This window comes from Mycteria americana, chromosome 1 (genome assembly GCF_035582795.1).
Source record: "Mycteria americana isolate JAX WOST 10 ecotype Jacksonville Zoo and Gardens chromosome 1, USCA_MyAme_1.0, whole genome shotgun sequence".
NCBI classification, from domain to species: domain Eukaryota; kingdom Metazoa; phylum Chordata; class Aves; order Ciconiiformes; family Ciconiidae; genus Mycteria; species Mycteria americana.
In genome coordinates this window covers 44,588,002-44,614,298 of record NC_134365.1, presented here as the reverse complement: position 1 = coordinate 44,614,298, position 26,297 = coordinate 44,588,002, and the positions used below count along the sequence as shown (strand labels likewise).

Sequence of the window (26,297 nt, the reverse complement as noted above, 5' to 3'; positions counted from 1 at the left end):
ATCTATGGGGAACTACCTGGCACCACAGGAGCGTTAACCTCAGCTCCTGCAGACCAAGCGGGCATCACCTCACAGCAGATCCATAAAGCCACAGACTTCAGTCATTTAGTTTTGGAAGAGTAACTTCTCTCCAAGTCACCTGGCCCACCAGGAGATGTCGGCCTGCTCTCGCTCGCTGAGGGTGGCATCAGTCCGTTTGGTGCTCACTGACTCTAGATGGCATTAAAAAAATAGCTGGGAGAAAAGAGGGCACTTTCTGAGCAGGGGGAATAGGGAAACGGGTCAACGCTGAAAATCCTGACAATGAGCTCTTAGTACGACCTTGTGTAAGCAACGGCTGTGGTGAAACTGGTGCATATCAGTAATTGCCACAGTGGGGTTCCTGAAAGGAATGGGCATATTTCTTCTCAGACTGGGGGAAAAAGCAAGGGTGGGGGGGATTGCTGTGGAAAATGGTTACATAAAACAAACATGGCTACAGGTTTGGGTGGGGTTTTTTTGTTTTTGTTGTTGGTTTTTGGGGGGTGTTTGAGCTGTTTCTCAGGAACAGCTGTTTTTCAGGAACTTGAATTGTTTCATAGCACAATGTTTTTCAATAATTTTTTGTTTGTGGATTCACTTCCTCCCAAACCTTCTCCCTCCCCGCCCCCCCTACAGTTTAACCTCTTATTTAATGATCTTTAGTCTACAACAGGCTTGATTTTATGGCCAGCTTAGAAGTAGCTCTTGAATGTAGGTTAAAATAAATATACCATCTCTCTCTGAATGAAAACTTCAACCACCGCTCTAACACAATTGGCTTGGAGAGTACTGATGCATAGGTAACTACTTGGAGTTTTTGTCATGGTATAGAAACTAGTCCATGTTTTGACAGAGAATGATGTCTCTGGAGGTAAATTATCAGGCTTCTGGGGAAAACAGGGTAATAGTCCTTCATCTGCAATAGAGGTGGAGAATTCATCTACTGGAGCACTGCTGGCTGCCACCATCTTACAGTGGACCACACTGATGAAAGCAGCTTCTCAGCCCCTCGAAAAGTGCTGTGCTATTACACTTGCAATACTTCGTAGCTTACGCCTGTGCTAAAGTCCTAGAGTGCAATGTCTTTCCCAAATTTTAGATCAAAAGAGAAACACTAGAACATCAACAGGAAATAAAACATTTTTATTGAATATCTGTGTAATATGTATGTTATTTTAACGACAATTGGAAAACTCTACTGTGGGAAGTCACTACACAAAGTGAAACAAAATATAAACCACCTCATCAAAAATGAAGGTAAAATACGGCTAAAGTTGTCAGCTCGCGGGCCACGAGCGATATGGCAGGATAAAACACCCCAAACATTTCTACAAGATACAGAGAAAACCCACACAGAGAAACACTCAAGCAGGCAGTAAATATACACAAAGGCAACTAGGATCTTTCTACAGCATCAGATTCTAATACTTCACACAGCTTTGTCAGAAAGGTACATGTGGCTTCTTTGAGGATGAAAATGTCATCTTGGTCACGTGGCAGGTTCAGTCTCTGAGAATCATCGTACCTTACAAACCAGTTCTACGGTGACGTTCAGTCTGGCAGTGTAGGAAGAGAAAGCGTTAAGAATACCTCAACACAATGCGTCAGTCCTGGCAGTTTGAACCTGCAGCTATCCTGAATGAACAACTGAAAGTTGGAGACCATGAAGCTCTTACGCTGGAAAGCTGACTGTCTACTTCTTCTCTTTGGTGGGGTTTGGTCCTTAAGGTTAAGATTTTAAAGTACTCCAGCTTGATGCTTTGCATGTATGCGCCTGTTTCTATCAGAAAATGTCTCACTTGTGTTTTTTCCGTGTTTCATGTAAAAAAGAAAGAAAATGCGTCTTGCTATTCTCACTTTTGGAGGTGGGGAGAGATCCAGATTTTTATTCTCCTCCTACTTCTTTGCTGCTTCTTATACCCCCAGAGTACTGACAAAGCTGCTGCTTGGCCATCACTGACCTCTCAGACTGTCAGGCCTCTCCCAGAAGCAGAGCCTCGAGGGAGGCTGTGGAATTTAGTTTTCAGTACACAGTTCTCTGATTACATTCATCTTTGTTCTTTGTTTTCAGTAATTTCTTCTGGCAAGAAATTACTTGGTAATTAATTGGTAAGAACATTAATGGTTAAGTTCTCATGCCTCCCTCCAAAAGGTACAGCATTTCCACATTTCTGGGGTAGTTTGCATTGCTGAAAAATAACGAACTCTTCAAAGCATTATAAATATATTCACAGCTTGGAAAGAGAAGCGAGGGGCCTCAAAGGACGGTACATGAGATAGATAGAAGTGATGCCCTAAATGATGAGATGGTACAAGCTGAGATGACATGCTGGCTAGCCATAAGATGACTATCTACAGTAAAGCGGTGGGGGGTGAGGGAGGTTGGAAATGTAGAGTATTGCACAGGGCTTGACAAAATGCTGCGTGGTCAACCCATTCAATATAGCATCCTTGTCCCCTGCATAGCTCTCCAGTTCTAAATTGGTCCGTAATAACTAGAACTGCTTGTGCTATGCGTTCCTTCGGCAGTGCAGTAGAAGGGAATGGCAGTATTATTACAATATCACTACGGAATAAATTGATTGCTATCCACTGAGAAAACTACATTTCTAAGCACACACGGCAGTCACAGTGATACACAGAGCAGTCTTTCAAGACTCTTATGGAATGACTAATAGCTTCATAATAGTGCCATTTACTACATAATAACATTGAAAACATTTAAAAACTCCTCCTGAAACGAGCATCTAGTATACAGAAGAGGTTGCTTCAGTTTTCTAGAACTTGTTCTTTGTTTTCACTTTTTTTTTAAAGGACAAATTAAAACTTAAGTATAAATAGTATATAAAAGGTCACTAGCTGTTCTCTTTTGGCTTACTTTGAAGTGCATTTAGAACTATGGCTAAATTTTGTCATCTTCTGATGGGATTACAATACTGTCTGTTTACCATGAAACTATTTTGTATAATAAACTCACACGGCTGTGTCTAAAAAATATTCTGCATTCCTTCTAATCTGAGTTAGTATAATAAAATATTTTGTTACAAAGTCTAATGTGCAAACTCATTATAATGTGAAATCATGGATGGAATTCACAGTATGTAAATTTTGTATAAAGGTGATAACGGAGAGCTACTAGTTTTCATGGCAGCATTTCGCTACTGCTGCGTCTCCCCCCCTCCCTTCCCCCCCCTCCCTGCACAACCTCTGCAATGGTCTTACTTTGTACGTTAGATGAAATCGTTGCCTCCTATGGAACTGCTTCCTCAACTTTCAATCTAAAGCCATTTCGGTCTCTTATGTGTTTGCTTTGGAATATATACAAAAAAATTATATCCTGGCTTCTGGCTACGTCTCCTTGAGGTCAGCCATGGAGCTGCTCAGATCATGCTAAGTTGCCTGTGAAAGAAGTCTACCCAATTGGATTTGCCCCTCCAAGATTCACTGTGGACGCATAGCGTGTTATTAGGATGGTCCAGTTGAAAGCTCAGATTTAAGTTGTCCTTTAAGATGTCAGTGTAACACTACTAGTGCCTTACAAGTTGGAATTTTTTTTCTGGAATGCAGACGATACAATAGTTACCCTATAATATATTATCAGCTCTCCTATATCTCAGTCAATTTACATAATTTAAAATAGAACATCTTATTAAAAACATCTAGATATACACAGATTAGGAAACGCTTACAACATACAAATACACAAACTAGAAATAAATTCTCAGCATACTGGTGTATATATACAACTGTGTGATACAATAAATAATTTCTGTCATGCTCTATCTACACATCATATTGCTTAAAAGAAGAGTAGATTTGGGGGGCAGTGGTGAAATGACGTGCCTTTAGAGGGCTCTCTACATTTAAATTTGTGCAAATTAAAATGGGAATTTAAAAGTACAACTGATCTGTGTCAGGAACACATGGCTGGAAATGAAAGGACCCATATTACTGAGGTATTTACAGATACTGGCTAAAGAGCACTATGTGGGCAAATGCAGAAAGGCTTCTTCTTCTTCTTTTTCTTCTTCATAATTTAATTTAATTTAATTTACTTCTTGACTGCCAGCATGGCATCTACCTCCTCCTCGGGCTGTAAGGTATGCCACTGTGCAATGGGCCGCCGAGGGTTGGCCAACATGTCTGACCAATGCCGCAGCTCCGCTCCGGTGCTGTTGTAGCCCACAAAGACTTTCCCGATGGCATCGTTCTTGCCAATCTTGTCATAGTCCAAAACAGTCACAACAATTTGCACTTTCTACAACGAGACAGAGAAAGACCAGTGAGCGTGATAGCAAGGGGAAGGTGGGCAGAGAGCAATCTCGGCACAGAAAATGGCAATGGAGACTCCATGTCCATGAAGGGGTAAGTGTGACAGCCAGAGCAGGTTCCCCCCCAGCGAGAAGCAAAGTCAAACTTTTGTCTTTGCTTCCTGTGAGCCCTCCAAACAGAATTAAGTTCACAACCTCCCTGCTAACTTGAAATTTGCCCCTTTTCATCAAAGAGCTTCATATGGGAATCGAGGTTGATTTATTTTTTTCCTTTAACAGATTAACCTATGAATTATTTTTTTGTTGTTATTGAAGAATCAGACTGCTAGAAGGCTGTGGGGCTAAAAGTGAGATCTTAAGGTAAGCTAAGTCAAAAGTAGTGCAATTTAACACATCATTATTGTTTAAGTAAATAAGTAAAAATTAGGTAACATTCAGAAACGACTCTACCCCAAGTTAACGTTTGCAATGTCGTACTCTATTCTGTTAATTGCTTTTCTGCTTCGAAACAACTCTTACCCATCCATCCAGCATGCTAATCAGTTATTTTCAGATAAATTCAGAAGATAGCCCTTACAGTTGCTATATACATATATGCACGTGGATTCGTGTGTGCGTGTGTGTGCGCGCGCGTGCGTGTGCATGCACACACCGAAGTACGTATATACTGCGTGTATTATATAAATGTATATAGGAGTCAAGAAAACCGGCTGCATGCTCAGGGGAGCTGGATAGAAGTATAAACCCCACTGTCTCAGGGCTCCGACACACCGGTGCTGCCTGCGACTGTGCCGGTGTTGGAGTACCACTTCTGCGGTAGGAACGGTGACCTCTGGCAAAGAGGGTTAAACTATTCCCACAAAATCTGCGCAAGCCCATCTGGCACAGCTCATAGACAATTTTCCATTCGCTTAGACTGGAGCACACTGGGAGGCGATGCTCAAGCCAGGCATTTGCGTATGTGTTTGCGTGCACGTGCCCGCATTCCTCTCCATCAGGTCATTAATATTGTTGAAAGAGCACAAACAGCTTTTCCTTCAGTGGAGTGGTGTTCTTCCCCAACAGCACCTAAGATGTTAACAGCCTTGGGCTGATTTTACTAAACTGTAAAGGCTTCTCCTTAGGGAGCTTTATTTTTAAAGATGAACACACAGTTCTTTTCCTGATTCCTTTCCATCCCATGGTAAATACACACAGCCCCTTATTCCAGTGCGAGTTTCCTGAATTGGAGGAAGAAATGCCCTGAAACACATTTCTTCCAGAAAAATCTTTTGTTCTCAAGCATCAGGTTTTTAAATTTAAGGCTTTAAGTATATTTACAATCTGGATTTCTTACTAGAATGATTAATTTCAGTGCTTGTAACAAGATTATCTTTTAAAAGTAGCTGACGCTTTTAAGCGTATCTGCAAGACCAGGCTCATGAGGTCTATTTTATAAAGTCCATTCCCTTACAAGATTGTACAATTCACTGAGCCAGAGAAAGAGATGATTCCAACAGACACTAAAGTATTTATATAGTTGCTGATGACAAAAGTGTACATCAAACTCAAGACTCTCTCCCCCCAGAGCACTCACAATAAAAGGCAATATCCTGAAGCAAGTGTTTCTAGATGCCTAAATGATGTTTTAGTGTTGCTGTTTGCAATATACTCACTTTTAATGTTGATGGTACCTCCCCAAATGAACATTTATGTTTTAGATGCATGGTAGAATCACAGATATCAAAAGTAAGCATGAGACTATTATTTTATGGTACAAAGAAGTTGCCTGCTGTACCTAGAAGCTTGGGGGCTAGTTACTATTGGATTTTTTTTTGTGTATGTTAATCATAAGACAACAATGAGCACTGTAAACAAAAGACCCTTTTCCTTGCTCTATACAAATGTAAGAACAGCTAGCTCAGATGATTAACTCCAACGTCATTTTTCACCTCATGGTCTCTGGCTTAAACCTAGAGAGAAATGTGAGCATCTCTTTGCCTTTGTACCATATATTAAAGGAACAGCTGCACTGCAAAACCCAACAGGTGCTAGTAGAAAGCACCACCTCTGCTAATAAACACTTGGATTAGCAGTTTCCTCACTGTGATTCCTCATTGCATTCTTTGGACTGAAAGGGCCTGGAGATGTTGCTACCTAAGGTGGCAATCTGTCTTGAAAACAGCAAAATACATGCTTGATCTGCCTGTAGCAACAGGATTTGACTTCCTAGTGCTGTTTTCCCACTGCCTTTCAAGACATCACTTTCTTTCCCTTAAGAGCTAGAATCCATATTCAGTATTAAATTGTTGAAAATGTTAATGTTTGGCCTATTTTAATTTACATAGGTGTGCTGCTATTGAGCTGCTTACCCTCCGTGATCTCCCTTGTCTTCGCTCTCTAACCATCGTGAAACTTGTATAACCATTACTTTTTAGTTGACTGTAAAAGTTTGCTTAATGACTTTTACATTAATTACCCCAAAGTCACAGTGATTCTTATCATGTTAAGTCTACATAACATTTAAAATGTGTTTTGCTAATGATGAAATCACTTCAGTAAGCACAATGAAATCACGTCTAAATATAGTCTTTTATAACTAACTCCAAAATACATTGGCATATGCCCAAAGTCCATAATTACAGATTTTAAATTGAGGCTATATACTGAAGTAAATAGCTATAAAGTCATTCTAATAAACTTATTAAAAAAAGCACAAAATATTAAACTGCTACACTGCAACACTTTTTAAAGGGCCTATATCCACCTTACAAAACTGATTTAGGATTAGAAGGCAAAATGGCCAAGTAGCTACAGAATGCACCTAACCATGCCAAAGCTCAGATCTGATAACTTGGTGGTGGCCATTCCAGTTCCTCAGCCCTGTCCCTATTTGGAAATGAAGACATTCGTTGCCTAAATTGCCAGAAAGGCTCGATCTGATTGATCCTTTTTTGCCTCTGGGTCTTTGATGCTTGTTACAAGGTTTTTCACAAGCACACAGACCAGCTTTCATTAAAATCAATGGGAATTAGGCCCCACTGGATTGCCCACTTTTTGATTCCTACAGTCCACAGACACCTGTACATGCTGTGGAGCATGAACAGACTCCTAAACAGGCTAGTCATGCATCCAAGTCACTGTTCCTAATGCCTCACCTTGTCTAGTTTCATTATCTTTGTTGGTACCAAGTCAATAAAAACCAAGCGCACAGCTTTAGTTGAAACGTAGGTCTTGGCTCCTGGGCTTCTCTCCAGTACAGATGCTATCAAAATCCAGGACACAGAGTCTCAAAACCCGTACCATGCTCCCATCTAATCAAGAGGTGCCCGTGTGTCCCTATTGCTCGCGAGTTTTCCCTGGCAACGTCTTCTAGCTCCAAATTTGGCCCGAGCTATTTAAACCCTCATATTAGCAAGGCACCTAACTCCTACCTAGCCCTTTCTTACAAGCCACAAAAGGATGTATTCCCAGACTGTTTTAATTATGGTCATTCAAACAGGCCCCTGAAAGTACACTTTCCATACTCAGCTCTACCCAGAAAAGCTATAGTCTTGCTTAACATCTCCACGGTCACAGAGCTCCCCGGGGCGGGTGGGAAGCCAACAGGTACTTCTTTTCTCTTCTGAGGATATTTAAACCAATACATCTTGTCCTGCCAATGAATGCTCTAACAAGTGAGCAAAAGAACAAAACGGTTTAACACTTAACACTCTCTGTAAAGGCTTAACAGAAATGGAGGAGGCCTGTACCAACCGATCTTTATGTGGTTTACGTTACCTGGATGAGACCAGAGACCAAAACCTCTCCCTTTCCAAGCAAACCACCCAACTAACAGGTGATCTTATGCGCTGTGGCCAATCATATTATTTATGCAGAAATGATGTTGCACTCCCAACACAAGCCAGAGGCACAGGCGACAAGAGTACTTGCTTAAGACATTGAAGATACAGGTTCAAATTCACTTAGGGAGGGGAGTGAATTGGATGTGGGTTTCCCACATGCCTCCTGAGATGGTTAAGAAGAACTTCCCTCTTGTGAGGAAAGGTTAGTTAACATCACAAGATGTTAAATCTCACTTTCATGAGCGAGAGATGACTTGTCCAAAGGTAGGTGGCTGAGTCCCTGAAAAAAGTGACATGATGCCTCATCCTGGTATTTTCCACTGCAGATGTAGGTGACTTCCAGCTCACTGTGCTGATTTCTGAGGCCCCTAATTTTAGGCACTGAGCTCTCCAGGAGTAGCACCTGGACAACTGCTGCAGCTCCCCTGAGGTGCCAAGAAAACAGGCACTGCAGTACTGACCCCTGAGATTCTCACATGTCTTTTTCCAAGGAGCATAGGAATCACCAAAAAAAGTTTTCATGGTGTGGTGAACAACTGAAAAAAACTGATGGAATTATGTGTTTTACTTAAAAGGGGTGCTGCAGTACGTTCAACAAACAGCACCGATAAATGCACAGGAACACAAATGTGACTGATGATGCCAATTTATTATTTCAAATAATTTGGGGAAAATGGCTATATATGCCTTTTCTTTTGTCCCTATACTTTTTTTGCTGGCACATTCCTTCACTATCTCCCTGTGGATTTTTTTTTTTCAGAATACATTTCTGTTAACAGAAAATGTCAGTTATCCATTTCTCACTGATGAATCAAAGCTTCATAAGTACTGTGCATTTTATCATTTCCCTCTTGAAGCAGTCACACTCATCTAATGTAGCACAGGGCTGGCACCTAGGTGCTAATGAAGGCATGCACATGTGATAATTAACAAGATTCCTGTTAAATATTTATAAGGGCTGAGAAATGGAATGCAGAGGGAAGACAAAACAGTGTTTGACATTACCTGAATTTGCTCGAATGGTACTTCAAAGCTGAAAGACTCATTGTAGTAGGGATTCAGAGTGTTCTTTTTAATTGTAGTCTTTTTCTTCTTCAGCCTCTTACCGTTCTGCATCAGATGGATCTTCACATAGGGATCTAAGTAATCAAGAGAAGAAGTAGAGCTAAGAAGGGTAGTTCAGTGCATTGTCTACAGATTTTAATCCCTTTAAAATTTAATTTAATTTAATAAATTTTAAATTTAAGACTCGATGAAAAAAAGAAAAACCTTTAGCAACAAACAGCTTGTATTTAAATAAAGTCCTAATTTCCACTATAGAAAAACTCCTGTACAATCGCAAAGTGTTCCTGATGCAAAAAGGTACAAAACATTTATTGCATTATCCCCTTAACACTGCGAGGGAGGGGTAAATTCCCACCTAACTTTGTTCTGTAGCTCATTAACCATCCTGGAAATGTTTTTACTTTAACATTATTTATTTACTGCCAACATTTCTTGGCAACAGGGCTGCGGGGTGGTTTTCCCAAGAGCCGTGAGCACTGCTGAATGCACGCACGGTGGGCACAGGGCTAGGGCGGCTGGCTGCTCTGCAACTGCCTGGCAGCTCCTCACATCGCTCCTTGGGCAGGAGCTGCACCGTGGTTTTCCCGTCCTCTGACCTCCCCGGCGGGCTGCGACTGACACAGCGCAGTGTCCGTGGGTCTGGCGCACGGACAGATTGCATGGCAGGAAGGGGCTTTGCCCTTTAAATATCAGTCCTCTACCTTACTGCTACATGCAGCTGGAGTAAGGTGCAGGCCATGGTATCGGTATAAATTATGAACTGTTTTTGCTACTTTCTATTGAATTCCCATTGTTATTTTGTATGACTTCTGGTGGCTAAGGAACCAAACTGATTTGCTACCTAATCAGGTATTCCTTGCACAAGCAAAACTCTCACAGATGTTACTGCCGTGAAGTGGTATCTCAGTGGTTATACATTCAACGGAAATTTTGCCTGCTTAACAGAATAGCACTATCAGTCTTTAATCAGTTACAAGAGCCATGTTCCCATTTAGAGAATGAACTAGCAGTTCTTCTTTCATGGTGGCGTTAATTAGCAGTACCTTCACCGAGCTCAGCTATTTTTCTGTTTCAGCCTACCGTGAAGCACCATTTGAAGCATCTCAAGCTCATCCTTTTCAACAACTGGTATGGTACTGTCACCAAAATTTGGGTAGGTACCTCCCTTGGCTTTAGGCAGCTGAACTGTGATGTAGGTTGAGGCAAGCCTTCCCTCTAGCGAGCTCGTAGGAGCTATACAAAGTACCAGCCAGCTACAAGTCATCTGTGGCATAAATTAAGAGAGCCTGAATGCAAACGATCAAAGGAAAGGGCTTCTCCTTTCCCTCCTGAGAAAAGGATGGGGCTACAGAAGAAGAATGACAAACTAACACTGAAATTAAACATTACCACTATGAGCAAACCATGCTTTATGACTCTGCAATGACATTCATGCTTGGAGTGTCTGAGAAGAGTAGTTGCATTCTGCTACAGTCAAAATATACTTTACTGTGGAAGACTAGGAGTACGGGACAGTTAAGTTACTGGAGTGACTTGATCACAGTCTCCAGTACCTCTGAAGGGAGCATAATTTTGGTAGTGGACTCTTCAAGCCAGCAGACAAGGGTATAATAAGATCCAATGGCTGTGAAAAGGAACTAGACGAATTCTAACTCAGAAATAGGCATGTACTTTAGTAGTAATACTACTGAAACAGCTGGAGTTGCTCCTCAGTGTTTGTGGTGAACTCTCTGTTACAGGGGGTTAAGATTCCTTCTCTCTCAAAAGACTCAAGTTCAAATAGAAATGAAATCTGGGTAGGTTTACGCTCGAGGCTAGACAGGGGATTGCAAAGGTTCCTTTTGGCTGCACAATGTATGAATTAAGGAGTATCATGTGAAGAGCAGAAATGCTAGCATTTCTTTTTGAATACTGAGTTCAGCATCACTGCATACAGGGTTTTGAAGGTGGAAGACAGGTAAATCTGGACTCCTTCAACATTAGATGATACTTGAGGAAGCTCATCCACCTTATTACTTTTGCTGAGGCTCCATGCTGAATGCACAATTGTTTTGACATGCAAAATGACATTTTAGGTATAGCTAATATATAGTAAGAAAGTTCAGTAGTCAAGGAGCCAGTGGTAGAGTGTTAAGATATGGAAATGAGATAAGATGCTGTTAAAATATAATTCGAGTAACTAGAGTGAGCTGGGAGGCTAAACAGTGCAGTAATACATTTATTAAGGGGATTACAACTGAAGAATTCTGTAAAATAAATACAGTCAATATAAGTCATCCTTTACTGACCTGCACTTGTGCACAGACAATATACGCAGATTTAATGATTATTCATATGCCCATAAGGAACTGTATAGTAATGATTTACATAGCGATGCAGATACATTCCTACTTTGATAAACATTCCATATTTTGGAGAAAAATATTTTTAACCTAGAATTCAAGTGTATGTGAATGCTCAGGGTCTATGTGTACATTCACTTTAAGTGATTTGCTTCTATTGACTTTCTAGATTTTCTACCTTCACGCTGGTATTAGAGCAAAATCTGAGCCCGGGTAACTCATGGCCATGGGACAAGGCCCAGAAGCTAGGTTTCTGTGGTTTCTTTTTCACTTCCTGATCAGCTTCTTATGTTTATCTGTCTGGAGATTTGAGTTAGGCTCAGTCAAATGCCAGGTTTTTAGTAGGAAGGATCCCAGTGGTACCAGATTGCCATGGTAGTGCAGAACTATCAGTGGCAGACATCCCAAAGGAAGCACAGAAGAGGACATATCATATGATACAGCATCCTAATTTTTTTTCATCCAAGGGTAAACTTGTCATGCCAAACCAAATACAAATTGAGTATCACCTAACTGAAATCATGTTCCTTCTTTTCCAGTTTCAGAGGAAAGTGTTAAATAAGTTTACTCATCACAAAGCCGCTGCAAATCAGAACGGGGTGTCCAGCTCAAGTAAGTGGATAGGCCATTACGGATTTTAACTGAGTTTCTCCTAATTAGATTGTACATCCAATTCCTATTTCTTGGAGTATCCTGGTCTTACCTAGTTCTTCCCTCTCTTCATTCTTCTGTGTCTCATATATGACCCCTTCCACCACTGCATTGTCTTCAGCTACACTCTCCCATAACCCATGACGTTAACCCTAACTCCCTCAACTCTCCAGTAATCTATTTGCTTGCGATCTACACAGACAATCTAATACCTAAGCACAGACTTTCTCGCGACTTCATGAATAAATCTCTGAAAAAGACAGATTCTCTTCCACCAAATAACAGAAGCTGAACTGCTTGAAGTCAATTATTAGAAGAAGGGAGGATAATCAAAAGAAAGCAGAACCTCTGGGAAGTGCCAGTCTCCAGTGATTTTTTTGAGATAAAGTTTAGTGCTAATGGAAACACCTCTTCTCTCTACTTGCAACATAACCTCAGTGCTGGCACCATTACTGATGCTGAGTAATACTTTAATATGTAAATAGTCTCACTGAATAAGTGAGACTACCAAAGATGACAGAACTGATATGACAGCCCAGCAATGATAAATTGTCTGTTAAGTGCCTAGCCTGGGCATAAAGGGCAGAATTCTTTTGATCAAGTAGAAATGTCTACATCTGATGCCAATGAAAATAAATAAGCATTTCTCTTTATGTAGTCTGGATAGTTATCTCATTCCAGATTAAATATCTGTCCTTGGTCAAATAAATTGCACCCCAAAATATTTATTTCTCTCCATCGATACAAGACAGCCTATTTGCTTTCATGTAAACTGTTACACTGAAGAAATGTCAAGTTGGAAGAGGTGAACATCACTCTGTTTTTTGCTCCAGTTTTATTCCTTTCAAGTAAACAGGAATTTAGATCCACATTACATCCACAGATATCTGTGGATGGACCTTGCTCATCTATCTGGAAGAAGGGATGTTGCATCCAGAGCACTATGGATGTCCGTCTGCCAAAGGGGACAGAATGGCTGTGTGTCCCTTGCTTAATAATTCATGTTAAGCAATGTGTGGGATTAAGTAAAATTCTGCTATTTATTCCCTCATTAATCGTCTAGCCATGAATACTAAAAAGATGTAGAATTCATAACTAATTGTGCATTGTAGGTTTTACAACAACGTCTCAAGGGAGGCTAGCTGAACAGCTTTAAAAGCACTGGGGGACTAGCTGACACATTTTGTTTTCCTCAAGTTTGCAGTAAGGTGCCAATACATTATTTAAAGGATAACTGAAATGGTATATAATAGCAGGTGAAGACTTCTGGAGTCATTTGGACAGTGAGGCATATATATACAATTAGAACCCTCTTAAAATAACGACTAGTTCATCATCATCATGTTGTAGACAAGATGCACGTCATTATTAGAGGTTTTAAAAAAGCAAATTTACAGCTGAAAGAAAATACTACAACTCAAAAGAAGAAAATCGTGGCTAATGACAATATCTGAGGAAAAAGTGGAACTTGAGAATGACTGCTTGTGAGTAGATTTTAAGATGGAAAATTTAGGGATCAGTAGTTAATGAAAAATCATTTTCCACCTAGGTAGGAAAGAATTCAGCACACAAATTTCCAACTGTGTGGATCTTCAGCAGAAAAGTGTCAACACAGTACTCAGCTTGGAATGGTTTTACTACAATGGTTTATTCTGAACACAAACATAAGGATGGTGCCCATCTTACAGGCTTCTGTAATCTAATCAAAATATGAAAAGCAAGTGCCTAGAAAGTTGACAAATTTGGAAAATGCTGCAGGGATAACACTGGACTTGACTGGGTGTGCAATTACAGTCCCGAGCCTGCGTGCGGGGGGAGCCGAACGGTTTAAAGAAAAAAATCCCACACAGCTCTGTGCAGTGGGATGAGAGAAAATGCTCTACAAGCCTTGAGTAAGCCTAACATGATTAATAGGAAAAAAATTGACCCAGAACAAACTAGTCATAGATACAGCTGAATAAAGTTTCATATGACAAAACGCTGTAATAAGAAGATGTTCTCAACTCAAATGTAGAAACGGAGAAGAAATATGTTGCCAGAATTGCCTCCAGCTGTATTTTTGTCTTCAAAATGTTCAGGACAACTGAGTGCTGATGAGTACATGTTTTTCCCCATCAGAAGAACATTTTCGCCAAACCCGTGCCAAAGCACACATCACTGACTTTCAGAGCAAAGGTGTCAGCAGACAGTAGAGTTTCCATTCCGGGAAGCAGAACTAATTCCTGAAGAGCTCGGCACTTGATCCAATAACTGAAGAAAATCAGGTTTGGAAATGCAGCCTTATAAATGGCTCTGAAAACACGGTTAGGACAGAGGTGACTTGCAGGGTGGATCGTTAGTTCCATGCTAAAGAGCCACAATCACTCTCATTCTGCGCAGCGGAGTGGAAAGCCGAGGAAAGGCCAAGCCAGAGCCTTAGACCAGAGCAGAGGCAGTGCTAGATTCAATATTGCACCCTTAACCTGTTCCTATTCCATGCAAACACCCTTCAGACAAAGCTTTTTTTGGCTTTCAGGAGTGGCAGCGGGAAGAACAGCAATTTCATACAGCAAACAACTTTATTTTCTATAGAGACTGTGCCAGGGATGAAGGCTGACAGCATCAGCAATACTTGCAGGCTTGCTTCTGCCTTCGGAGAGCGACAGCAGCGGTTGCCACAGCTGTGCTATGGGAAGCAGCAGGGCTCTGAGAGCAGAGCAAAACAGGACAAACTTTCCTGGGAGTTCCCACAGATTTGCTGATTTTTCCCAAGGATCATGGGACATGCTCCCTCCGTTGGGCATATAAACCCTTCTCTCCCAAGAGAGGGATGATTCACATGATGCCTGTGGCGTCTGGGCCATGGATAATTTGCCCTGACTTTTTTCCTTCTGTTTATTCATGTATGGATGAGAGGGGATAATTAAAGTCTCTGAAATAATGAGTTTAGAGTGATATTGTGCCTGGATTGTCTAAACTAGTATTTTTCAGATGAATGGAAAGCTTCAAACAGGAAGAAAAGCCAGAGGGGAAAAATATGTTATCTGGGGAAGAAACAATACAAGGTACAATTACTAAGAAGGAGTACAAGTGCTATGGTACATTCTAGATTGCATAAAAGTTATAGTTTATATTCATTCACACAAGCTGTTGGGCCTTCTACCTTCCTCCACAAATGAGCAAATTAAAGTTGGAACATTATTTTTAAGGAGCAGCTCATGTCTCAAGGGAAGTATTGGAAAACATTCTCATTAGAAACAATTCTCTTGGCATAAAATATAGGGTTTGTGGGTTTTTTCTTATCACGTTTCCTTGAAAACAGGATTGTTGATTTTTTTAAAAAAGTTTATTTGCTACATAATGTCCAGTCCTCAGCTAATGTTCATATTTAGCTACTTTGGACCTCATCATAGTTTCCGTAACCCCACTGGGCTGTAGATTACTTGATGTTATGGGCCAAATCTTTAGCTGTAGCCTGTACTTGATCAATACACAAGGGAAATGTGGGTAGCAAAAGTATTTGCTGCAGATTCCTGCATGGCGTCTATGCCACTCCTGACCCCAGCAAAACACTTTTTAAAATCACTTTAATAAGCAGACTGAGGATTGAGCAGCGTGCCTGGGAGATTCTCCCAACACCACCCAGTAGCGTACTGACCATGAACGGAGTTGAGAAATTGCAAGCAGCCCAGATGGGCTGCCAGAGTGGCCCTGATAGCTGCAAACAGTTTAGTTGAAAAGACTCGTATTACGCTTGCTAATGTCTACCTATGCCCCATGGGTGGACTGCTCCAGATGCAGCGCACGCACACACACAGACTACACTGCCCATCAGGCCCTTTCTTGCTCATATGTCATAGTGGAGCAAGTTAGATGACTTTGGATGACATATTTCCATCAGCATCTTTAAAAGAAGATGCTGTAAGACTGGGTAATTTATAAATGAAAACATTTGTAATTTCATGTTCAATACCATTAGACAGATTCTCATAGGAATAATGGAGTCCAAGAATACATTTACAATGGGGAAGAAGGGGTTGGTATTTATAAGAACTAATGATAGCCTGCCTATTAAAAAAAGGTAAACGGAGAGTGTAGCAAAGCAGCCTCCAAATAACACCTCTTCACTGTTGTGCAGTTAGGCGAACATCAAGTGGCTACTGAAATGCTGAATTCAGAGAACCAGGGAGCCTTGGGAAGAAGGAGGTGCTGTAAAACTGACAGCGAGCCAACGATTCCCTCACCCGAGAATCCCAAACTGAGGTTGCTGAACACGTAGAGCTGACAGTGGAAACAGAAATGTTCACAGTGGCCTAAGGGCTATTCAGCCAGCACTCGAGCCTGCAGTTCCACCCACGGTGCTTCCAACTGGAACGTAACAACAAATGTTACAGCGCCAGATGGGGAAAGTAGCAGAAAACTGAAAAAAAAAAAGCCAAAACTCTTATTTAAAACCAGCACAAATTAGTGCTTATGAGCTTATGATTAAGTTTACTGCCAGAGCAAGGGCAGCTGATCTGTCTCTCTTGCATCCAGGCAGTTCATTTCAGCATAGCTACACACAGGCAAAACAAATAGTTTTACAAAGCGCAGCAAATGTGGGTTGAACCAACAGGAAAATGCACCTTGAGTTTTGGCTGTGGGTAAACACGGAATACTCTTGTGGAAAAGCAAAGCAACTCAACCAAGCATTTTGTAAATGTGATTACATGGAAACTACAAGCATCAAAGCAGTAAACCTTGCTCCCCTGTATTTGCACCAAAAAGGGAGGAACTGACTGCTCATGCAGCTTGAATGTAGTTAGGAGGGGGAAAGAACAGCACAGCATTTTAAAACTTTAACATACTGGAGAAGGGCACCTGCAACCTTAGGCAACAAATAAAGTCATAAAAAAGCATATTGTAATATGTCATGTTTGTATACGAATAGAAAGAATACAATAGCAACTAAGATGAGGGAGGCATTAACAGCAAATGGTGGAAAGGTATTAACTGGGGCTGCTGATACAGGCAGACTCTCCAGTACAGGAATTCAGACAGAAACCAAAGCAAACTGGCAATACTTCAGGCAGCAAATTCCGGCAGACTGCTGACTTTGAATTTATGTAATGCCTTTTGATGTTATAGAGAAAAAAATAATTAAATTTATATTTATTAAATTGGTGGTACTGAAAATACCAGAAGATAATACATAGAGGCTTAGAGAGATTCAAAATACTGTCCTCAAGTGAACTGGGGAGGAGGGAGGGGGGAATACACCTTGACTGAGGAATAATGACAGGCAGAAGAGTGGACAGAGAAGCAGAAGCACATAATATAGAAAAACCCAAACAACCCAAGGTTAAAGAGCAGACAATGTGGGATGTTTTAGCAGTAAACAACAGGAGCTGGGTACATAATGATGTATCGCACTGGACTGTTAGTAAGTACCTTGAAGCCCTCCAGATCTGAGCTGGCTATCTGACAAGGCCATGCAGAGAGGGGTATCAGTATTTGGGGAGGGGGGCAGAACTGCCCTCCCTCACTCTGAGGCACATGCTGCTGAGCAGAGGCCACAATTCAAAAATCAGGCTGGAAAAGCGAGCGCATGAGGAGCTCCAGGTGGAAAAGGCTGGGGTTTGGAAGGGTCAGCCACCTGGGTGGAGAGCTGCCTCAACACGCCTGGAAGAAGTGTGATGGAGAGGAATTACACTTCACCTTTTCAAGCCTCCACTGTTTTCCTACAGCTGTGCCAGCTTAGGGTTTTTTGGGTTTATCTATTTTGTTTTACAAAATAAAGCAATAAAACACTGGCTTTTTCTCCCCACCCCGCTTTTGCCAATAGCCAAGAGGTTAAACTGCTAATTGCTGATTTAGGAAATGTTATTCAGACCTCTCTGTTAGCTGAAGGGATCTGAACCCACATTTCCCACCTCTTGACAGAGTGAGATGAGGTTATAAGATATGAGAAACAGGTTCTCAGTCTGCCCTGCTGAGAAGAACGCTGTAACTTTTGTGCTCCTTTCAGTTACTCAGTGGAGCGAAGGCTGGTGCCAGGTCTCCTTTCTTTGAGTGCCCTCGCCCACCTTGCCTGTGTGATCATCATCTTTGGGCCTCTGCTCCTGTGGATATTTACTGCATATAGCTATTTGCCTGCATCCTGGATGATGCTAGAAAGGCACCTACTTTAGGAATCCCAGTAGGTGATGCTGCTGGGTGGTGGTGCAACCATCATGATTTTAGGGGACTTGACTGAAAGAAACCCAGGGGGATTTACAAATTTTGGTTAGTCAAGAATTTCTGTTTGCATGGCAATGGTTCTCTGTGCTTCCAGGCTTAAATAGCTGGGATGACCGTCCTGAGGAAAATTACCGTACCACACAGAGACAAGGGCGAGGACAGACACCCAAAAATAACTGGAAGAAAGCAAAAAAAAGGGATTTCTTTCATGTAGTGAAAGGCTGTGCTCTAAAAAGAACTGACTGAAAGGAAGTAATGCCAGTCAGAAAGAAGTATAGATGATACCTATTCAAAAAAGAATATTTTCCATGGCCAAGCACTGAGACACCTTTACTTAGGACAAACGTTATGGAGACTGCAGTGCAGTAGGGAGCAACCTTCCATGTTCATTTTCTTCCTCTGAAAACAGTTGACACATTTTTTTTACCTTCATAAACTGCTGACTGATAACAAACATATTCCTCTTTTCATTACTTCCCCCCCCGCAACCCACCCATCACAAAAACCCCAAAACCCAAACCCGGCAGCTGTGAGGCGAAACAAGTCCTAATCTCAAACTGCACTGAGGACAGATAGGAGTTCCAGTATTACTGGGTAATAAAGAAAACCACATTGGAGTGAGTGGCAGTATTCATTCAAAGGAATTACTCAACCCTGAAACACAGAGAAACTCTTCATGTCAACATTGCCACAGTAAGGTTTTATAGCTTGACTGCACATCAGCATGGTACTACTGTGTTGTGATTGTCTTTACATGGAAAAAAGTTAATATACTCTGCTTAAGGGTAATCTGCATCCTCTCCCACAGAGAGTCAGAAGCAACACACTCAAAAGATGACAAAGGCAGTGATAAAGGCTGCCTCCCATCAAAAACACTGAGCTATCATATTGTTTACATGTGAGAGGTTTTTTTTAAATGCAGCAAACCCAGTTATGACCGTGTATTCCATACCCTCGCAGTCCAAAATAATGTTAGGTGAGTTGGGAGGAGAAGCAGAGGATAGCAAAAATAGAAAAGCAAAGCAGCAGGTTGTTTTATCTACATATGATAGAAAGGGTAGGAAACACCCAATTACCTTAGCTCGTATAAATGAGTCACCAGAAAAATGCAAACCAATATACTGCAAAATAATTCTGGTGTTTTTAATAAAAACCTATTGCTTCTACTTTATAAACTGCTTTTCTCATTCAGGTAAGCTTTCAGTCTTAGACAAGTGAAAGAGAAAGAGAGAGAGACATGTTTTTTGATTCAGATGATTAAACTAGAAATAGCTCTGAGAGCTAATACTGCAGGAATGCTGCAGTACAGAAGGAATAAAAAAAATAGTCTTACAACATCAGTGACTACCAGTAAAGCAGCCCGATCCAAACTCTTCACAGCTGAGAAACCAACCCTAGTTATGCTTTATGAAGGTTGATATTTATTTTAAAAGCATATCAAGACTTTCAAACTACATTTCATTCATCAGCGGCTGCATATAAGGGGAGTCCATCAGCAGCCGGTTTTCAGTCTCAATTTGAAATAATACTCCTAGTACTTTTTCTACCTGAGAAGTTTATATTTATATAAATATCAGTTCTCATTCTGCTTTCATTATTTTTCTGTTAGATTTGAGCTTTAAGGAAAAAATGTAAATGGAAGGAGGGAGCTACGTGATTGCAGTTTTGCTTTTAGCCTACAAATCATGTATTCAGAATTACCTGGAGAAAATACTTAAGAGCTTGCTCTCGCCCTCTCCTGCTTCCCAACACATCCAGTGTCTGTTAAGCAGGATTTTGGAAAATATTTTGGGTATTCATACAGACTATTTGTGGCACCTAGTTTTAGTGTGATTCAGAGGATCAAAGTCTTTACTGCCTCAACACATACATCACCAATCCCATATAGGAAACCTAAAGCAACCCGTGATACAGTTGTTTATTTGTGCCTGTTTAGACACAGAGGCCACATGAAACCTTTCCCTACTCTCTGCCTAGAGCAAAGGCTAAGGACAAGGCCAGTTGCTGTGCTTCCTGGTAGCGAGGAGAAGACTCCCGGAATACTGCAAGGCAAGAACTGCATCCGCTCAGGGAATGGAAGGGGCCATTCTGGATGGTGGTTCCCAATATTGTTGGGAAGACTGGCTTTGTTTTGGATTAAATTTAACCACAGTAAGGAAAAGAAGATCAAAAGCAGATTTTCTTGGGATGGGCAACATCTTCATTGCAATCTTGGCACGAGAAGTAAGAACGTAGGCTAAATTTATCAGCAGTTTCAACTGAGTTCAGCTAAGTTATATCTGTTTTTCAAAAATGACAGCTCAGTGAAAACCTATTTTGCAGTATCACAAAAAAAATAGTTTTGGAAAGCCTGAAGGTCACATTTTTCACTCAGGTACTTGCAGAGGAAGGGCTGGGAGGCTGCATGCCTGCTCGCATTCCTGTCGATTCCACATAATGAGAGCAATGACCTGAAACTTAAGGCAAATTTTTACTTAGACAAGAGTAACATCTAGACTATGTCCACTGAAGAGTTATGGAAGTGCTGAAGTCCTTGGTAGAACGAACAATTTACCTTGTTTGTTTACCCCAGACAAGTTAGAAAAAAGAACAAGACCAGGAGGTATTTAAGGGCTAACATTCAAGGAGGCTAAAGAACAAGTGTTCAAGGCCAACAGCATCTGCAGTAAGAACGCTCTGCTGCTGAGAACATTCGTCCTGCTATAAGACAAGAAGACAGACAACTTGACAAATGGCATCATTAGGTGAAAGATGGAAGTATTTCTGATAACACGACCAATAGCTCATGACCCAATGTACCCAAATTCTTCTTCAAATCGTCCCAGCCATTTAATAGCACAAATGGATATTTGACTGACATGTTCACCGCTTACTGTACGCCACTTTAGCTTAAAAGGCAGTCAAATGCAACACAACCTATCAGAAATCCAAAGGTACATGATAGTTTTCAGCTTGGATACCTGCTACAAATTTATACAGCAGCTATCCAATTTGGTACAAAAGTGATGGAGCAATCTGATCTTGTGCTTCACTGACAAACCAGATTGAATCTGGGCAGCTCAGCATATTTCTGTGTGCTACTCCATTGAAACAAGGTCTTGATGTAGTCTAGTCAAGGGATCATGATCTGTAATAAAATCAAATAACCCGGCAATCCAAAAAGCACATATGAATTCCAGAAACCCTTTGGCTCTTCAGAACTGAAAGTAGGAATATTTGAAGACAAGCCTGATTGTGGTTATTAGGTGAGGAGGAGGAGGAAGAGGATGACAGAGGAGTGAAACTGATAAGTGTTTTTATTTGGAATCAATAGATTGAAACCATAGTAAAGGAAAGGTGGATGACACCGCTTCCAAGCCAAGGCAGTGCTTGTTGTGTATAATAGAAAATATAAATAATTTCAGTGAAACTAAGCTCGAAAACCAATACTCTTTTCAAGCAATGTTCACCAAATCTAGAATAGATTTTCAAAGGTATTAAGTATTTTGAGTTGTAGATGGGTCCATTTGCAAAGGCACCTAACTCCTGTTAAAAATCACCGGTAAGAACGTGAAGCAATCGATTCCCCTGGAGTCCCAGGCTTCAGCTTTCCTCTGGAAACTCCTATTGAACATTTTTCTGCATTAGTCAGTACCTAGGTGACAATAGGCCTCTTTTTTTTGCCTGTGAACAATGCAAGTCAAGACAGTCACTCAACAGCAATAAGGAAGAATTTAAATTCTTTTTGTTTAATGTACATGCCAGTAATGGCAATCAGCAAGCAATAATATGAAATTTGTGGATTGCAGAAAGACAAAAAATTCTCCTGTCAGAAATGAAGACCACAAATGTTAAAAAGAATGACCTAAGGAGAACTGAGGTTTTAATTTTAAAAAAGCCAGGTTTAGCAAACAATGAACTTGCCTTTCTGATACCCTCAGGAGAGAGAGGCAGGGAGAGAGAGAGGGAGCGCCTCCGGTTAGCTTGCCATTAGCACAAAGGAAAACAATTGCAGGGCTTACAGAGGATTTAGCTTTAACAAACGCTTATCACAAAGTCATGTCACTGCACACTATTGTTCTGTATTTGGAATGAAATTAATTTCCAACTCCATATTAACCTTTTAGAGACTGTGCTTGGTGGAGGAATTTAATCTTTTGGATTTTGGTATGTCACCAGCAAAGGCCATTTCTAGATTTGGTGAGTTTGACAGCCTATTACCTGAAGAACACTTTATTAAAAGGAAAAAAAAAAAAAAAGAAAATCTGTTTCCTTCCATAATGGACAGCAGATATTTCAGAGCACTGAAAAGTTGAGTGCGTTGAATCCAATAGGTAAGAGAAACAAAATAAAAGGGGAAATCCTATTTTTTTTTTCAATTCCCCTAACATATTATTCCTCTGTGCTATAATTAATCCACTGATACTGCGGCAGCATGTTTTCAAGCCATACACTAGTATAATAAAAACGTTATTGTGATGGAGTAGGTGTTTTCCAAACTTATTGAAAAATATGTTTTCTGATGTGATCACGAAAGACCATTCAGCTGGGTAATGGGAAACAATTTGTAGCCTTACCGTAAAGTAAGACAAAAGCGGTGATTGAGAGAGCAGTGAAAGCAGGAATTTCAGCGCATGTGGGGAAGCCCATTTTCTGGTCTTTATTAGTCTTAGTGCAACAACTGTCTTTGTTGGTCTCTGCAGGACTCCTTCCCCGCAGCATTCCAGGAGCTGAGAGGAGCCCTCTGGAAGTCAGACAAAATCTGCTGGCACTACCATATTAGGAATCAAACCGAGTAGCAAAAGCCCCTGGCTGAGCGGAGATAAATCAACAGGGAACGCGTTTGCCTTCCAGCCAAATGAGTAAAGCAAAGTGATTGAAGAAACAAAATAAATAATAATTAAAAAACAAATCCTAAGCAGCAGGACTGACTGCTTCTTTATCTGCTTTTACTTTTATCGTGCTTCCTACTGAAGTGTAGCTCGAAAGTAGATTTGCAGATATGAGAAAACCCTGTTCCTTCTGTTTCTTTTTTGCTGCAGAGTGAAATAATCCCAAGATACATATCAATGATCAGCTTCAAATGTTTTTAACACATTCTTTTTGGCTGGAAAGGCATCATTATACTGCAGTGGAGCCAGTGTAAATTACTCTCACTCTATTGACATAAATTTCAGTTTACAGCCAATCTGGCCCTTCCACAAAGACTTCCCCTAATCATAGATGTAGTCACTCTTTCACTGGTGATCAGCCTTGTAGTCCATAGGAAATCTCACCTGAAACACAAGCTTTGCTAATGATTCAGCTCTTTGTGTGTGGAGGCAGAACACAGGAATTGCTATTACACTTCCGTATACGTGCATGGATGTATTTTTAGCAACGTTTAATAGAGAGAGTCTGCAAGATAACTAATCCATTATGCCATTGGTGAAAGGATGCAATTCCATGTAGATGTGACTGAAATCTATAGATTTTGTATCTGCTGTGCATGAATGAGGGCCAGATCCGCAAGCCACGTCAGTGCATAGTCTGTAAAACGTGGGAAGGTCTTACTCCTATTGCATGGCATTTTGGAGTCCAAACTCAGTGTAACGAACAGTCCTGTGAAAGCTCTCCAGCTCTACTCTCGGCATTGCAGATGCTGTGAGATGGTGGATGCTCACAAGATGCAGGTGCTCCAGATGCCATCCCAACAGAGAGGAAGCATTGCTGAGGTTTGGTGCCTGGACCCACACACCAGCCCCACACGTATGGTGATGTGCTATATCCCCTCCTGCTCCTCAGCAGCCCGCAGCGTAACCGTTCCAATCTCCTCTCCCATCACACAACTATGCACCCCACTGAATGTCAGCATGCTTAACAAAATCAAGGTATAGGTAAGGTTTGGCTTTTTATTCTGAAATCCAGATGAGCTTTGCTTTTAGCATCTGTTATTTCACAGAAAGAAAACAGTCTGAAGAGTAAGAAAAAATAGGGAGATGGATACATTGTTGAGCAACAATAGTATTTCAGCCTTAGTAACCTTGCACGTCATTTGTGATGGTTGTCTTTGCTTGCAATGGGTAGGGAACTGTCATATCCACACCTTTTTCTAACCCTCAGCCATCAGGCTCCCATGGCATCCCTTGTCTCACGCAGCCAAAATGAATGGGGTAGTTTCCCCACAGAATTTAATTCAAAGGGTTGTAAAAATAGTGGCACAAATCACGTTTTGCCCATGGAAATATCGCCACCTCTTCTCAGAGGAGTGGTGGTTTGTGAAAGGTTGTAGACTACCAATAAAAAAAGAAGATTGTATGTGTGTCTCGTATTTGTTCAGGGGAAGAAAATCAGTAGGATTCTGTCAACCAGCATGTTGTCTCGGTGTAAAAATAAGCAATGGCTGAGGGAATGCAGAAAAAGGATGGTAGTCATGGCTTTCTATAGCTTTTGAGACAAGAATAAAGCTGCAGTTTCCTAATTATACAGCGCTCACCCTCTAGCATACTGATTTCACTTATCTTTTCTCCTTTCTTGCTAGGCGTTGTAGTTGCATGCTGTTGTCAGCTTCAAGCATCTTGATTTTCTGAAAGCTAGTCTTAACTATTCAAATATCCACAAACCATATGAACATTAGCAAACAAAAACTGTGTGTAATACAGCTGAAGTTGCATCAAAATACTTCTATCCACCCCCAAAATCAAACGAAGGAAAAACAGAAGTTCACAGGTTGTGACACCAACCAGTGGTGGAAGATAGAAACGTACCTTCATAGGTTGTCACACCATTAAGCGCTCATCACCAGTGGGAGCCTGGAAACTGGACTCCACCCTGGGGCCTGGGAGAACCCTCTGGTTAAAGCTAAATTCAGACTGATTCACTGAAAGGCAATGTGGTGGCACCCAGAGGATGCAACTGTGATAACACAGCCTACAACCATCTTGCTGCTAATTTGAGTTCATTTTTCTTTTTTAGCTGGAGTTAACAAGGAGGTTGCATCCTGTTTACTCAGTTATGTTTGTGGCTGATAAGAAAAGCTGGTGTGCTGGGCAGGAATTTAAGGGGAGTAGGGAGTGGTGGGGTTTGAAAGCCTGTTCTCTTCCATTTCAGGTTATGGGACTTGTATCTATGCTATTGATTGAAAAGAGACAAGCAGGGCAGAGTATTTACAGAAGACCCAATTTTGCATTAAGTTCACTAGATTTTCCTTTGCAAGACAGTTACTACATATTTTGTCATAGATATTGCTCACCTAAAGAGAAGTATTTTTTCAATTAAGAGTTAGTGTCTAAGGGGTAGCATGATGTTTGCAGCAGAAGTTGCAGATTGCAAAGAAAAACAGTGAAAAGATATGAAAAATATACCTTTCATACTGCTACAATTTTCTGTCAATTAACTTTTCCTCAAATCAGGTAGAATACAAACTCTGAGTCTTACTGGCAAACATTTGGTATCTCGATTAGTTTTTCACAAAAAAAAGGCTTAAAGTGCCTTTAAAGCTTTAAAGTGAACTCTGTTATATAAATTTGCCAACAACACGTTATGCACTGCACCACAGCATTTCAGATTTATTTTTCATAGCATCTCTCTCATTCTAACCATAGCAAATTCCAGACAGGGGTGTAAGCAAAACCCACAGAAGCTTTTCAAAGGCTCTGTATTTTCCTGCTTCTCCTGGAATTATCAGCGCCTTTGTTTCATAAACTTTTGAACTTGCCATAAACATGTCTCCGTATGTTGAAGTATTGTCCTTCACCCAACCACAGACTGTGAAAATACAGTAGATTACAAAAAGATTTGACATTTATTTAAACAAATACCCACATACCCCAACTTTATATGTTTTACTTTTTGTAAGTAAAGAGGTGACTTTGCCAAGCATTTCTAAAGGATTAAAAAGCCTGCTGTGTCATCTCATATATCTTCGTTCAGTTTCTAATGCAGCCAGAGAGCACAAAGGCTGAGAG

The 26,297-nt window shown here is 40.9% G+C and overlaps 1 protein-coding gene across 15 annotated transcripts in view; it reads right to left on the bottom strand.

Moving 5' to 3' along the window:
• Nucleotides 1-1,149: 1,149 nt before the first annotated feature.
• SYT1 (synaptotagmin 1) overlaps nt 1,150-26,297 on the bottom strand; it is a 360,596-nt gene continuing 335,448 nt past the window's right edge. For all 15 annotated transcript variants that reach the window (XM_075496130.1, XM_075496083.1, XM_075496101.1 and 12 more), the window contains 2 exons: nt 9,122-9,255; nt 1,150-4,279 (listed from right to left, as the gene is read on the bottom strand). In XM_075496130.1, the coding sequence (XP_075352245.1) occupies nt 4,073-4,279; nt 9,122-9,255 (341 nt within the window). In that variant the 3' untranslated portion in view covers nt 1,150-4,072. The remainder of the gene's footprint in view (nt 4,280-9,121; nt 9,256-26,297) is intronic.